Below are 16,386 nucleotides of genomic sequence, written 5' to 3' on the forward strand. Positions count from 1 at the left end.
CCATTGTTAAAAGTGCTATTCAAACACAATGTATCATTATTATCAGTGTTACTAGTGGAAGTAGGAAAAACACTGTTGATTTGCTACTGCATTGATACTGGCCTTAAAGACACTGAAAAAGCAAGATAAATTTTTTAATACAAACTCATCTCATTCTTAACTTTTCCAGGCACAGAAATAGATTTTCAAAAAATATGTAATGACAAGTTTATTTAAAAATCTATGACAAATAAATACTTTTAGAAGAAATATGTAGAGAATCTGCTTTAAAGCAATAACAGCTCCAGAAAGACAAAAATAAATAAAGACATCTTTTTTGATGAACACACAGTAAGCCAAATGCTTTTAATTTACCACCAAAAAAATGTTTTGTATTATTATATATAATAAGAAATCTTCCTAGTTTGATATCAGAATCTCCCACACAAACCAAACAATTTACAATCTACTCCTTCAGCTTGGTTTCCACAACAAGGTGTAAGAGCAAAGCTATAGCATGAGATTGGGTTCCAACAGTAAGTCCAGGGGTTAATCATCAGCTGCACTTCCTTTAGCACATCCACTCCATGTGTATCAAGCATCATTACCCCTGATAGCTCATGTTGTACCTGCCAGGCGACAACTGCAGTATCATACAGTCAGAACTCAAACCATCTTCTACAAAAGAAAATAACAATACATTTATAACAATAAATACTGAGACAAAAAGGAAACCAATTTCCGAGCTATGATTTATAGCATAGAAGTCAGAAGACAAGTCAGAGTATTCAGTAGTAACTGTGAGACATACTGGAAGCAGTGATTTGAGAGTAACTGATTTCTAATGAGCCAATCTGTGCCTTTTATTTAGCAACAGAGGGGCTCTTGTCTCCTCTAGTCCGATGTCTTCAGCGTAATTCATTGTTGTTCTACATTGTCAGCAGCCAATCATGTGAAATGCAGGTCGCATCACACATTCATGTGACCCCGGCTTTGCACTCTCCTTCAACGTAAGTTTACGCTCTATATTAAGACGGTCTGGTATCCAAAAGTGCAAGTATTCTCCATCAGTACGGATATGGCCGACGGGCAGGAGTCAACATTAAAATAAGACCAAAAGGATATTACAACAGTAACAACTTAATACTCACGTAGCAATATTTTCCCATGCATAATCCATGTAATCAGCAAGTTCACACTGTCAGCTATTGCACCATGTGGATTACCGCTGGCACTAAAGCAACACTTACATTGGATCTATGCTACAGGACTTTGGCTACTTCAGTGGGAACATCTCAAGCAAAACAAGTCCTTCAAGTTCAATCAAAGACTATGTTCTTCAAATATAAAAAAAGTTAACTTCAAATGTTCCCATAAACGTCTGATACAACCCTTTCTTTTGACTTCTGAGCTGCACTAATACAGTCATTCATTAATTGAGTCTTGTAGCGTCTGCATCCGGTCATCCTACAGCAGAGGGCAGGGGGCTATAGAGCGCCCCATTTGTCAGCAGGAGGGAAATCATTCACCTCCCCGACCTCCGTGAGCAGCTGCTCTCCCAATGTGAAGGTCAGCTTGTATCTCATCCGAACCTTCTCCTGCAAAACACACACATAGAGTTTGGCATCTTGCTGTAATATACAAGATCTTGAGCACAGGCAGTCACTCGCTACGTTTATATCGATACTTGACCTTATTCAGAACAAGACATTTCATGTATGATGATGTGCTAATAGAATATTTAATTCAGAATTCCATTTAAATGTTACAGACCATAATCTGACTCACGTGATTACGTCCACCACATCATTATGTTTGTCATTTTTTCTAACAATTTCCAATTCCCAACCTGAAATAAACTAATATGCGACGCAACCCTACAACACTTTGGGTGTTTTCTTTCAAAATTTGCAAAGCTACATTTGCACATTTCTGCATTTGTTGTTAATGATTGGTAATTGTCAATGTTGAGAGATGAAAACTCCAATAGAACGTTATACTGCAACGGTCTTAATTAGACTATTGCTTATTCTGAGTACGACCTTAGTGAGTTTAATCACAAAATACTGTTAACATAGCAGTGTCTTATTCAGACTATTTTCTTAATAGGGTTAATACTGGAATATTGGTGTTAATGTAGTCAATGATCAATACATCATCAACACATGCTGCTGGTCAAGTTAAACCAAAAAGTTGTAATACTATGCTGAACTGTATGATCTCAAACACGGTCTCAAAGTATGACATTTAATGCATTCATAAATACTATATTATAGTATATTAAAAGCTCCATGTTGAGCTTTACCTTGAGAGGATTGGCGAGCAACATGACCTGAGTAATGGCAGCAGGGGGAAAGATTGGATTAAAAGGAGCCAGCTCGGTCCCTGAAGGCGACTGCAGTCTCACCTTCATTGTCTGGAAAAGTGGCAGAGCAGACATCCATGTGCATTAAACAGAAGCAGCAACCCACTTCAATTTCATGAGTCAAACATCTGCCTTAAGAAAAGCACACTGTGTGGCTCCCTCTGCAGTCACAGAGCAGGTTTTACCTTGGGTACAGCGGCTTGCAGGACAACATTCCTGACAGGCTGCGGCGCTGTGTTAAGCATGGACGACACTACCACCAGTACATCCGGCCTGCCTGGTGGACAATCACTAGCAAAGTGCAGCAGGACTCGAACACCGTTTTTGTCATACGCTGTCACAGGACACACTTTACCTAAAATTCAGGACACAAAGAGTAAAGTAAAGTTGAGTATTACAGATATTGATGAGACACATTTCACTGCATTCAGCTGTATTAGTCAGCTAATGTTCTTGATTTTCCATAAAGCGTTCATCCCTTACTGGTGTGATGGGGAAAACATCACCTACCATCTTTCTACAGTTTCATCAAGTTTGCCACCTTTGCTACAGAGTGGCAGTAAGGGCTAAGGTTCAGTATCACAACCACCTTTCTTTTCAACTTGCTAGCAACTTTTTTGATACAGGATCTTCTATCAAGGTCAGGAGATCAGGCAACATGTCCTTAACAGGTTGAAATTCATTACTAGAGTTATCCCATTCATATTCATTTTCTTTATGTAAAATTGTTCTGAACTACCGGGCAGTAAAACTGTAATGATTAAGTCATGATAGAAGCCAAAATGCCAAACATTTGCAGGTCTCAGTTTCTCATATATGATGATTTGATTTGACAGATCGACAGTTCAGACAAAACAAGACATTGTCTAGATGTCACTTTGTTCTTTGGGAAATTCTAAAATCGATTATTTGAAAAATATTATAATCCCATTAATCAATAAGCAGAATAATAATTAGCCGGACCCTCAACTATTAAATTGGCAAATTACAAAAAATGCCAACAATATGTCTTCTCTGCTTCAGTTCTAGCTCATGGACATTTATTTACCTCCCTTTCCTCCATGGACTTGAAATCTGACACAATATGACTTCCTTTATATTTTTTGTCTCGACAAAAAACACTTTTAGTACACAAACTAGTTTAAAGCCTTTTTCCTGGAACTCACTTGGCTTGATGGCATCCAAGGGGACAAGGACATTGGCCAGGGACACTTCCTGTCCCCTGCCTGGACTGGCCTGGCTCAGAGGGAAGATGGGGGACAGAGACCTTAACAAGGGGCTGTCATCTGCCTGACTCCTGGCGGTTGGAAAGGCAGATGATGTGGAGGAGACACCAGAACTGAAAGACAGAGGAGCAGGAGTGCACAGATCCTCACTCTTCACCAGCAAGCTGCCAAAGTCCATCACACCAGGGGTACTGTGTGGATAATTCACAAAGAGAAAGACTCATATAATGATAGAAATATATATTGCTTACCTGTATTGACAAAAAAATTACAACAAATATTGTGCAATGAGGTGTAGGATTACAATTTTGATCTGGATCAAGGATCTTTTTTCCACATAATGAGAGAGTGTGAAATATTTGTGAATTTCTCAAGAAATATGCAGAGATCTTAGTGAACAAAAATAATTTGAATAGGACTGATATCGATGAGCGTATATGTGCTCTTGCTCTTGTAAGTGGAATGCAACAGATAAATCACTGTATCACATCTAAGTCCCTTTTAGTGTTTCGACAACTGCTCAGGTAAGTGAATGAAAAGTTTTTTTTTCATTAAGATTCAGTATCCAAGATAGTAAGAATACACATGGACAGCTTGGTGCTTATCCATATTCCCTCCCTGCTTCTACCTCATGGTTAAAAAAATACTACTCACGTTTTTGGACTTCCCAGATCCAGCATGGCCAGGTCTTGCAGGTTGTTATGGACAAAGGTCGAAGGAGAGTCACTGAGTGAAGTGGAGAACTGCTGCGGAATGATGTGGGGGGCTGAGGCAGGGGGCAAGGCCATGCCGAATGATTGAGTCTGGGCTAAGGTGGTCAATACTGAACTGGGGGGCTGCGAGAATAAGGCCGATGTCGTTGAGAAAGATTCGGTAAAAACCGGAGGAGTCGGCAAGGCAGGGCCAGGGAAGCTTAACGTGGAGGCAGTTGTAGAAAACTTAGTAGGGTTAAATGGGGCTGCAGCTGCAGAGAAGCCATCTGGAAAAAGTGAATATGTAGATAACGGAGGACCAGAGGGTGAAGTTGTGTCAAAGAGATGCATATCCTGACTGGGATCCTGGAAACATGGCAATGCAAAATATGAATAGTTAGAAATATTTGACATGAATAATTGGAATTGAGTCAAATAGTAAAAAAAGGCCAACATAATTGATTTACTTACAGAGGCAGGTTCATTGAGGCCTGTAAATAAACATATGTAAAGGAAGAAATATGTAAAAACATGTGGCATTTACGTATTGATTAATGCTGTCATGAAAACAGACTGCGAATAAAAGTAAATTAAACTGCACCTTACCTAAGGACAGCAGCTCTTCATCCAGCAGAGAGAGAGCAGCAGAGGGTGCACTGGGAGCAGAGGGTGCACTGGGAGCAGAGGGTGCACTGGGGCTCGTGGACTGAGGCTCAGCAGCAGTAGACCCACACAGCAGGTCAGCGGGAAAAGACAGAGTAGAGGTCTGAGGTTGTTTCTCGGGCGGAGAAGGGCTGTTGAAATCCAGACCCACCAGGTCAATCAGGATCTCTGACTGGTTCGTGCTGTAGGTGCCTGGCAGATTGAGGAACACATTTGCACATGACAATAAAGATGTATTGCAATAAAATTTAAGTGTCAGTTCACTGAAATACATGGCCTATGGCTAACTACCCACATGGATAAATCCAGTTTTAACCGACAGAGATATAAACTGCTCAGGAGATACACACTGCCTTTACAAAAAATGACATCTGAAGAGCTCAAGAGAAATGTTTACTGCCAAAATAATCAGAGACCCTGTGGTTGTTGTGAATTTCCTCTTTCTTATCAATTAAAAACATGATCTCTGTCCTTTGTATAATCTTAATTTGTGAAACGCACACAACTGAAACTTGTATAAACCACACAATTACGTTTATAAGGGAATTGAAAATATGTCAGAACCTGGAATACCAAATGGCAAAATAATGAAAATGTTCTACTCCTAGCTGTGCTGTCCTCCTCATTAAAATGTACCTTGCCGGACTGATGTCCGTGGTTGTTGTGCTTCTTCACTCTCTCCGTTGAGAGTCTGTCCTTTCACAATCTTCTTGTAGGAGTTAATGACATGGGACAGGTCATCACTGGCCTGCAGGATGTCGCCTGATAAGGACATTTTTAAAGTTCAATCACGGTGAGGTTCATGACTTTCTGAAACAACAATAAACATGTTCTCTAAACGTAAGAAGTCTGAGAGCAGAACATCTTTCAGTCATGTGGGCACTCTGGTCTGACAGGCTGTTGGCCCAGCATCAACACAAGGCCTGTGTGAATCATGACTCAACCTTTTTATTATTAACTTAGGCTAGCAACACCAAGCCATCAGGATCGATGGAGCCAAATGACATGGTTTCTCACCCAAGCTGCTTTCATTGTCCTCGGTCTCAGTAGCGAGTTGAGACACAGTTTGCCTGAGCTTGTCACAATCACCATACAGCTCCTGAAGAGAAAGAAGAAAAATAAAGAAAAAACTTAATATCCACATCTTATATGTAATTTAGACAAAGAATATAAGAAGCTAATTTAAGACTTATGTGAAATATGTTATTTATGAGGATAAACATATGGTAATCTTGTAAATAAATTACTTCAGTAAATGTGTTTCATCTAATTGGGTTGTGCAGGACTGGAGTTAGTCTCAGAATGGTCCTGTTCAGACCTGGCATTGAGGGCTGTGACGGTATGGATTACTCTAGATTACTGACAGAGCCGATAATAACTGGGTCCGTGCCAGGGCTCCATGTGCTGTGCCTCGGGCAGTGGATCTGTGCATGGCTCCCTGGATGTCTGCCCCCCCCGACGGCTCAGAGACACCTGCAGTGATGACGGTAATGAGCTCAATCCCGCGGTAGGTATCACATGACCAAGGTATTGCTGTAATGTGGTTACCGTCACAGCCCTAATGGTATTAACATGCATCCTGAGAGTTCAAATCACAATGTGCCAGCACCAGCTCTTCTAAAAAAAATAGAACGTCACTGTTGATATTATGAGGGTGTTTACAAACAAAAATCGATGTATGGACATTGAAAAGAGTAAAAATACTTGGTACTAGTTCAAATTGGAGGAGGTCAGAAGACAGGAGGATAGGTGGTCCATCACATATGGTCCAGGGACGCATATGCGTTCACACAGCACAAAGAATGTGGCCACGTGTGTCCCAGACCTCCTATGAATGTCTTCTGAGTCCTCGGCTCTCAGGCTGGATTGAGGCAGATTTGAGTCAGTTTAAACTGCTTGATCCAACGTTAAATCAAGCAGGAGCAAATTACTATAAACACATTTGAAGCCGTGTAAGCAAGATCAGGACTTTGTAACAGTGTTTCCAGAAGGATAAATCAATAACAAAGAAATGACTGAATTTTTTTCAAAAGGTTGTTTAAGGCTCATCAGCAGAAGAACGAACCCTGATAAGCTCCTTGTCTTCGTCCGTGGACTCTTGTGGGCTGAAGTGTGCGAGCATCTCACTAAGGAGTTTGACACTGTTGTTGACTGCCTCCAGTGTGCTTTTTTGTTTTGTCGCTTTCTGTGTTCTCACTTCGTCCTGTGATAAGAAAGAAAAGGTTGAGTTGCATATATAGACCTCATTAAACATGAGTATCAGTGTAAACCTGTGGGGTTTTGAGATAAAAGCTGAGAAATGCTTCCAATTGGCTTCCAGTTTCTCGAGATAAAAGCCATCCCTACTTTGGCCTGATTAAAACACTGACACACCTCCTTGACCATGTTCTTGATGAGCCGATTGGCCTCTTGCAGATCTTCAGGCTTCTTGCTCTTGAGCAGATCTGATAATCTCTGCAGGGATGAGAGAAACTGAAGTGAGTAAACAATCAACCTCGTCTCCCACAGATTACCCAGCCACAAGCAGCAAAGTCACATCAGCTCCCAAACCCAGAAAAAACAAACTCCATCCATAGATCAACTGCTGTCAACACAAAGTAAACATGCAGCGTTGACCTGCTGTGGAGTCGTGAAACCAGTGGGGCAGTGGGAACAGGAACAAACCAACAAAAAACAGTTTCAGTGATGTCAATGCAAATTAAATATGACCCTTTTTTCTGTGGGATGGTATCAAGTGAAAATGTTACAGTCACAAGCAATAGAGGGGAAGAAAGAAAGAAAAAGAAAGAATGATTAAATTAGAAACCTCTCATGTATGAACATGAATGAACACTAGTTTTATTACTATAATTTAGTTTCTTGCTAAGATTCGATCTCTAATAATAATGAGCTACATCCCTACATAATGCATGCAGCAGTAAAATAAGGTGGACCATGCACTCATGCGTAGTTCAATTGAGTTTGGCTTAGCACACTTTATAACTTGAGTTTTCTAGATGTTTCTGTATGAACATTTTAAGAATATATATATATATATATATATATATATATATATAAAAGATATTTCTTCACTGGGGGAAGTGACTAATATGAGCTATGCTTCCAATATTCTCGATGTCACGTCGCATTTAATGGATATATATGAATCAAACATCTATTTACTCCTCTAACCAACTCCAAGAAAGCAAATAAAGCAATTAAAAAAAAAGTCAAACTACTCCTTTAATATTCATCAGCAGTGGATGATCTGGATGTAATGGCTAAGTATCCAGGCACTCGGATAGTCTGACCCCACAGGTACCAATCACTGAAAACTAGGGTGGCGTGATCCATATCAGAACAGATATTATTTACAATCTGTGTTGTGCCAATAAACAAAATATATAAATATCAATGAGCAAAAGAAATAAAACGGGAGAGTGAGTTGTGTGCAGTGAGTGAGTTACACAATCAGATCCCAAAATGATTCCCCTCACCTTGCTCTTCTTCTCGTCATCAAACACAGGATTCTTGGGTCGCGGAGACGCTGACGGTATTAAAGTGGCATCGAGAGGTATTTCTGGATCAGCTAAAACAATACCTACAATAGAAAATGACAACAGACAGCTAGTGGAAACTGTAAATGACAATTCTTTTAATAATTTTAGTAATTCAAGTTAACAAATGATCTTACAAGGAACAACACAGTCATGACAGCCTGTTCATTAAGCATTCATATTGTTTTACCGTGTTATTATATCTCATCAGCATTTTTCAACAGCTGTTTTAAGTGGCTGGGGTCTCACCCTGAGACTTGAGCATCTGATAAGCTTCACCGATCTTTGCTTCATCTGGCAGAGACACAGTCCAACTGTACAGCAGCTCGATCACTTTCAACTTCACCTTTTCCGACACTTTTTCTCCCAGGTACTGAAAAACAATGAACGCACCGCTCAGAATGACACCAAACGTCAACTCAGGAAAACCCATCCCCATCAGAAGGTGTCTGAACATTTATATTACTTACCTTGGGTGACACCACCTTGATTAATTCATTTAAAAACCTAAATTTCCCGACTTCGTTGTGGAACCTTTGCCCGCAGTTCTTCATACAAGCCTCCAGGGCCTACACAAGGAAAACAAGTGTAAATAATTATCTTTAAACTGTGCAACGAAAGGCGGAATGACAGCGGTGAAATGATTACGCTACAGACCGTTAAAGCTTGTATCGCCTCCCACTCCTGAGGGGACTGGATCTTGTGAGCCAACAGTCGAACGGATATTTGTGGGCTGGAAAAATAAAATAAAGAACAGACCAAAACATTTCAACACAAACTCAATAAAAAGAGCGATAACTCAGAGCCTGGGTTATAACAGGCTTCACAATAAGCTCCATGTGTTCACCACAGCGAGGACTCAGATGGGCAACATTAGATGAGCGGGACGCGACGTTATGGGAGAGATTGAGTTAATTAAATGAATGTGACCATACCCTTCCAGCTCCTTATTGATTTGGTCACAGAATCCCATTATGTACTCCCAGTCTTCCTGTCTGTTGGACGGGTTGGTGGCTCTGTCTGAAAAGAAAAGGGGACAGTGTCACTTGACCTGGCTGCTGACAGCACATGTATGTAACGGTACACGGTACATAACACTCAAATACCCATGACGCAGAGTAACTATTTATACTATTTCTTTGCACTACTTGTACAGTTTAAACATACAGACAATCTGATTTGATATTTCATCATTATATTATTTGAATACTATGTGAATGTATCCCTTACTCCTTATTCATCTCTACTTACTGCCACGTTTAATAAGAATTAGTTTCACTGCATCATGCCACTTCCTTATTGTATTCTCATTTATATTGTTATTTATATTAGGCACTGGTTCTGCATTACTCTGTAGACATATTATATTTAGATTTTACTCGTATAACACTTTTTAATTTCAGTTTCACTTCATGCTCTATTCATTGAATTATATTACTGGCACAAGACTTCGCTTCCTTCGGGATTGATAGAGTCTTATCTTATCTGGATGAAGGCTAGGGAATAACATCAAGCTCTGTCCCTCCATAGACCCGCGCATAGAACAACCCAGACAGATAGTATCCAGCATTTTAAACTTATCCTCTGAATCGTCTCGTTCCCTGCCTGCAGACACTCTGCTCCCGTTTGTTATTGCTGCTTAACATCCTGTTTGAAATCTGGGTAAGTTAACGCCTCGGGCTGTTTATGCAATTCCAGGGAGCGAAAGCTAAAGCGCCCTATGTGTTACCACCAGACCAGAACAATGGAGTTATCCTCAACATTTAAATATACATATATATATATAAACATATAAATATATAAAGGCTTTATGTATTAGTTCAAGACGCATGGAAACCAAACGTCAAAGCTGGTTTAGCTAGCCAACGTCCACCAGCAGCTGTCAGTGTTAGCCACTTTCTGACAACACACACGCATTTCACGCGGTACTCTGCGTTCACGCCGATGTCACGCGAGTCCAAATCGTGAGTGTGACACCTGCTGTCCCGCGGCACATATCTGTGCGTGTTCAGTGTGAGTAAAACCCGTGGAAATGGAGTTAGAGAGTCCACTTACTGAGCCAGGACTCCAGCGACTCTCCATCATCCGCCATGTTTTCTGTGCACCGCGATGCTGCGTTCAGGACTGCTCGGGAATCCCGCTTCTCACAGAACTACTCTCATGGGTCATGTACTACTTTAGCTTCATGAAATGAGGCTCTACAAGTAATAAGGAGTCTCCTGTCACTTATATATAAAAGACTAGTGTTATCGAGGATAATTACAATGAGAGACTGATACCTAGTACGTCTAACCCTGGGAGGATCCTGCTACACAATTTGATTGTGTTAGTTTGAGATATATGACCAAAATGACCCTCTCCTTGTGGTTAATACAATAATATCAGTAGATATTGTTTATATAGCGATCTAATACATTTGTAACAATCATTAGTTAAACCTACACAGAGCGTTTCTTTTGGCTAATGGTCTTTCTCATTTAACAAAGTTTATATAATTTCCTAACAATATTTACATATATATATATATATATATATATATATATATATATAATAGATATAAAATCTATAATAAAAAGTATTGACAACATTGAGACAATGCCATAATCTAGTGGAACTGTTTTGCAGTAGTTTTCCTCTCCTGTTAGTGTTGTAAAAAGCTGAAATAGCTTGACTCTTATAATAGCTTGATTTTTAACAGATATTTTTTGTAGAAATAAGTCAACATGCAGAGAAAGGAGGGGGAGGGGGGGTGAGAGAGCTTTGCTTGAGACCAGAACACAACTAACATTTACATGTGGTGTAGTGCAAACACATTTACATCACATTAATGTGGTGCTCTGTTTACTAGCGTTTCTGTCTGTTCTTGTATTTATTGAGGGCAGTGATTATTGATTATTGTAGGGGAGCCTTCGGACCTGTCATTGACTCATTTCTGCAGCTCATTTCACTGTGCTGCCACACGGTGGCACTAACAACTCAGAGAGGACGTATTTGTATTTATGTGCTGTAACCTTCAGCAGTGAAAGAAGTGAGTGTTCTCTTGTTGGTGCTTCACAGCATCTCACAATGGTCCTAATAACTATTCTCCCCTGAACTGTTTGGTTTGTGCAACAAGAGGGACACAGTAATGGGGTTTATTCAGTTTCGATCTATCAACTGAAACAGAATGATGAGGGGGAATCAGGCTTATTCGAAAGGCTTTTCAAAAAAGCAAACAAAGAAGCTTTACCCTTTACTCAACTCAGCTTGAGACCCCGTCATGGCAAATGGTGACTCACTATGTGTCCCCACCTGCTGGTGCTCTAATGTTCTGTTTCAAGTTGAATTTATAAGTGGGGAATAATACAAGCAGGTCCAGATTAGACACAGCTCAACACATTTTCAGTGGCATTGAGTTAAAATCATAAACTGGGAAAAATTCACCACAGTTGAAAAATAATCTAATCCGAGATTAGTAAAAAGACTTTTCTTCCTCAGCTTCTACTTTTATATCTGTAAAGCCCTGATTATTTTTTCGGTTGTCTGTCAGTTCTGAACTTGACCTAGACATTTACTCTTCTGGCCAAAAGTCTTCACCATATCTCAGGAACAGAAAGAAGAGAGATGTGTCCATATTTTGTATGACTTCACAGATTACCAGAGGTGTTGGAGCTTCTGTAGATTATTCATGCTTTGTTGTTGTTGTGTCTTTGGCGTCTTCACAGGGAACTCGGTTGTAAGCCGACTGTCACACAGGGTTCGCCTTCAGAGCATAATATGCACATCCAGCAGAGCTGAAGATAAAGCAAGACACAGCAGAGTTTTAAACTATAAAGGAACATGTGGGTTGAGGTGCGGTGTATTGGGCTTCATTCCTGTCACAGAACCGCTCGAGTTTTTGTACATATAATAAAAGAGGCGGCTGTGAAAATACACCATGTGGAATGATAAAACATCCACAATACTCTGCGTCCAACTCGGCCAATATGTGAAGGCATGACTCCATTATGCAATTAGATATAATGCTATGCATAGTTTTAAAATGATGAAAGATATTAGTGCAGAAGATTGACCGGTGAGAGTGTGTGACCCGCTCTCAAGTTAATAAATTATTTCATCTGGCAGTTGTGATTTCCATCCCTCCCTGCATCATCTATACCACTTATCCTTTGAGGGTCGTGGGGGGCTGGAGGATGGCAGACATCCCACTGTGACAGTGACATCCACAGCCCACACAATTAAAATAGATGGTCAAATTCACCATGTTTCACCAATTCTCACATCAATAGCACACGTTTGATGTTCTTCTACAGTCACATTAGTCAACAAACTACACCAGTATTTTTTGCAAAAAATTTGGTTTATCTCTACATTCTAGACATGACAATGTATTTATAATTTGTTAGTTTAGACCTTACATTAATGTAATAGTTCAGTTTTCTTTATTAGCGTGTCTGCTCCTTCCTAATACCTGAACTACAAAACAGGATCTACTTTTATCCTCGTAACTTCAGGTTTAATTAGAACTTTTCGTTCTCTTCTTATCGGCTTATATGAAGTAAACCCCGCCCCTTTTACTTGCACATGTTCATATCTTCCGGGTCCCTTACGTGCTTATGTATCCCTTCTTTTTAGCCTGACTGTTTGTTTGGAACTTGCTTCGTAGTACAGGCCTATGGTTTGGCCTGTGGCTGAGGGTAAAATGGACGAGACCAAGTGCTGCATCAGCTTTATTTCTCGCTTCCCTCCTTTGTCTAATTTGTTGGGTCAGACTTTTCAGTTACTGTCTCTTAGCAGTGTTTTGGAGCAGAGCTCTGTTTGGTTGACCTGTTTTAATGGGGCCACATATCTACTGAATTTTCTTAATTTGCTTATTTTTGTATTCTGATATTTTTAGGGGTTAAATCAATCCTGTCCGTTTAAAAGTAATCTCGCGCTTCTTTTGACTGTTGGTTCCTGACAACCTGCAGGAATTTGGCATTTGAGAATTCTCGGCTTATCACTTGTTGCGTTTGAAGTTTGTTGAATGATTGGTTGACCCAAAGCTGTGGCTGGGAAAACGGTTGACTTTTAAATGTGCGAGTCTCTGTCCAGACTCACCGTGTCCACATTTTTGCATTCAGCTGTACATCTCCTAAGGACGTGAAGACACCTGGCTTTGGATGGAAATATGAAAATGATACATGAAGGCTTATCTAAACATATTCACTGGGTAAAAATCGGTATGTTTCTTTCTGAACACTCTCCACATCTCAATCCAAATTTTGGGCATTGGGTTTCTGCAGCAGCAGCACACATTGCAACACCACCATTAAAAGTAATAAAAAGTAACTACTAAAAATTAAATCCAGTTTATTTCTCCCAGAAAGCTGCATGTGACTTATTAAAATCAATTCATCATTTGTCAAACCACACTGCTGTTTGACTGTTCATCATGGTCAAAATAAATGAGCTGAACACAAGTAGATGGATCCTAATAACATAGTCAACAAGCAACAAGAGACCTATCATTATATCTGGAGCATAAACCCTGCTTAACATAATAATGTGCGCACATTATTCTCTGGTCTCCTCTGCTGACAACTCCTCATCGATCTGTTTTGAGCAGATGTTTTTCAAAGGCAGGGTTATTCAAGTCTATTCAACGAATGAATAAACAAGATAATAGCTCACTAGGAAAAAGGTTGTCACCGCCACCAAATGTAAGCAGCAGCGAGACAAATCAACAAAAAGGAACCCTGAATCTGCTGATCATAAAATGAGACCGGGCAACGAAGGGGGCACCAGATTTTATGTGCAGATGGTGACCTCTGTTAGGAGACAATTTCCATTTTTGAAGGAAAGCAGCAGATGTATAAGGAGAAACACATAGATAGATAGATAGATGGATACTTTATTAATCCCGTGGGAAATTCATTATACTATCTCGATGAAGACGCAGTTTGTAAAATGAGTTTTTCGACACTGAACAGTTCATTTCAGTTTGTGGCTTGTGGGCTTTCTTGCCTGTGGATTTAGATTGGCTCGTTATCAAAGATAGTACAGAGATACAATCTGCAGAGATAAGAAACAATATTTTAGCAAAGTTATCCACATGACTTTTCCTAATGTCACAAAAGCGATTCTGTGCCAGTGAATAAATCATATTTCCGGGTTAAAATTGTTAAAATACTAATCAGTTTATTAGCATTTTCCGACTGAGTGACTAATGAATTCACGTTTTTTAAATCTCCCATCCCTGCGACTTTGCAGAGGCTGTATAGCTCAGACACTTCCATAGCAAGCTTCTTTGCTTTGTTACCGGCATGAAATGAATCCTGGGTTAGGTTGCCCGTAGAAGGATCCACCCATTGGATTATCTGTTGTTCAGGAATGGAAGGATGCAATTAATGGCGACATTTGAAGGAGCCTTCAAAATGATTCAGTCCAGTCTAGTCTTCACATGCAGCCTCCGAAGGAATCTGGACAAAGCTATTGTTTTGCTTTAAAAAGAAAATGTGTCCTCCATCTTGTGGCTTTGTTTTGAGAGTCTCTCTTTCTGTGCTTATCTCTGTCTCCAGCGTTGGGGCTCCACCCATTCATTTAGTGACTTGAACTTTGCTATCGAGAGCAAATACCGTCCTTCGCCACCACAAATGACCTTTGAATGCAGCACGTCATTACCGTTCCTCAGGAGGATATAAATGTGAAAAACCATGACATTTTAAAAAGCTGAAAGAGCGGGTCATTAGTAGAATAGATTAAGTATAAGCAACAGAAGGATTAGAATTAAAGAAGCAACTTGAGTAACTCGAGGCAAAAAAAACAATTCCTGAAAAAAATTATCCATCCAAGAACCAAGCAGGATGTCACTAACTCTTAAACTTTATATGAACCTAATAGAAGAGAGAGTAGAAGATATCGCACAAATGTTCCCTTTCACCAAATTAAAATATAAATCATTTGAACATCATTTTAATTAAATCAATTTGCACCCCTACTAAAAAGTAATTAACTGTTAAAAACTATATACAAGTCAATATAAAAAAACTGAACATATTCTAAAATACAATGAAATACATCACTTGCTCGCGTAATGACCAATAAATTGAAAGAGTCAGCTCATCATACTCTAACAAGAGAGACAGTCAACCCTTTAGCAGGAAAGACAGAGAAAAGAAGATAAAAAAAAAGAAGATGATGAGACGACAGAAAATCCTCAGAAAAAGTCATGGAGAAGAGTACCTTCTGTTTTGAAGAACCACAGTCAGTAATTTCACTCCCGATCCGCTGGAGCTTGAAAAATTGCTTTTGTCTGTTTTGTGCGTCTTCAAACCAACAAGGCAAAGTGAGGCAGACATTGTGAGCTTTGAGTAGCCATCTCCAAATCTGATAACATGAAGGATTTCAAATGAAGCCTCCAAACGCTGCATAAAACCTAATTACCTGAGACTCAGCAGCCCAAAACCAGATGTCAAAGATTATCTGTCACAGGTGGGAATACAATTAAAGATAGTTTTCACACTTGAATTGTTTCAGAAATAAAAGTAGAGCTGCACAGCCTTTGGCAAGCCCCTGGGAAAAAAAGCGAGTCAAATATTACTGATAAAACCGATAAAGCACTATAATAATAACATTAGGGTTATAAAAAAATATTGATTTGAATATCCCAAGAAGTGTATGTTTACTAGATTGAAATGCAAGGCAACTTGACCCCTGATAAAAATACTTTCAAACCCCTAACCCCTAACCCTAACCGTGAGCATGTTTAAATTAACTTAAGCAAGTTGTAGCCTCTGACAGACATGTACCTGTTCAAATTCTGCAAGGGTTAAAAATATGCAAGAAAAAATCCCGACCTTGGGTTTATTTGTTGTGTCTGTCCGACTATGACGGTTTCTTGGCGTTAAACAGGACACACTGTTTTGCTTGCACCTCTTAGTTACACATTATTCACCAGCTGCTGA

The 16,386-nt window shown here is 39.7% G+C and overlaps 1 protein-coding gene across 1 annotated transcript; it reads right to left on the reverse strand.

Annotated features, from left to right (window-relative positions):
- Positions 1 to 193: 193 nt before the first annotated feature.
- Positions 194 to 10,578, reverse strand: LOC128437190 (ADP-ribosylation factor-binding protein GGA3). Its single transcript, XM_053419245.1, has 17 exons — positions 10,517 to 10,578; positions 9,397 to 9,481; positions 9,119 to 9,194; positions 8,932 to 9,030; positions 8,711 to 8,834; positions 8,402 to 8,505; positions 7,299 to 7,379; positions 6,991 to 7,128; positions 5,943 to 6,024; positions 5,562 to 5,687; positions 4,869 to 5,117; positions 4,734 to 4,753; positions 4,225 to 4,628; positions 3,511 to 3,761; positions 2,530 to 2,699; positions 2,285 to 2,395; positions 194 to 1,577 (listed from the first exon to the last, which is right to left on the reverse strand). Exons 1-17 carry the CDS (start codon positions 10,551 to 10,553, stop codon positions 1,467 to 1,469), a joined length of 2,268 nt encoding a protein of 755 aa, XP_053275220.1. The 5' UTR covers positions 10,554 to 10,578; the 3' UTR covers positions 194 to 1,466.
- Between the last annotated feature and the right edge of the window lie 5,808 nt (positions 10,579 to 16,386).

The sequence above is a fragment of the Pleuronectes platessa genome, chromosome 3, assembly GCF_947347685.1.
Source record: "Pleuronectes platessa chromosome 3, fPlePla1.1, whole genome shotgun sequence".
Lineage (NCBI taxonomy): Eukaryota > Metazoa > Chordata > Actinopteri > Pleuronectiformes > Pleuronectidae > Pleuronectes > Pleuronectes platessa.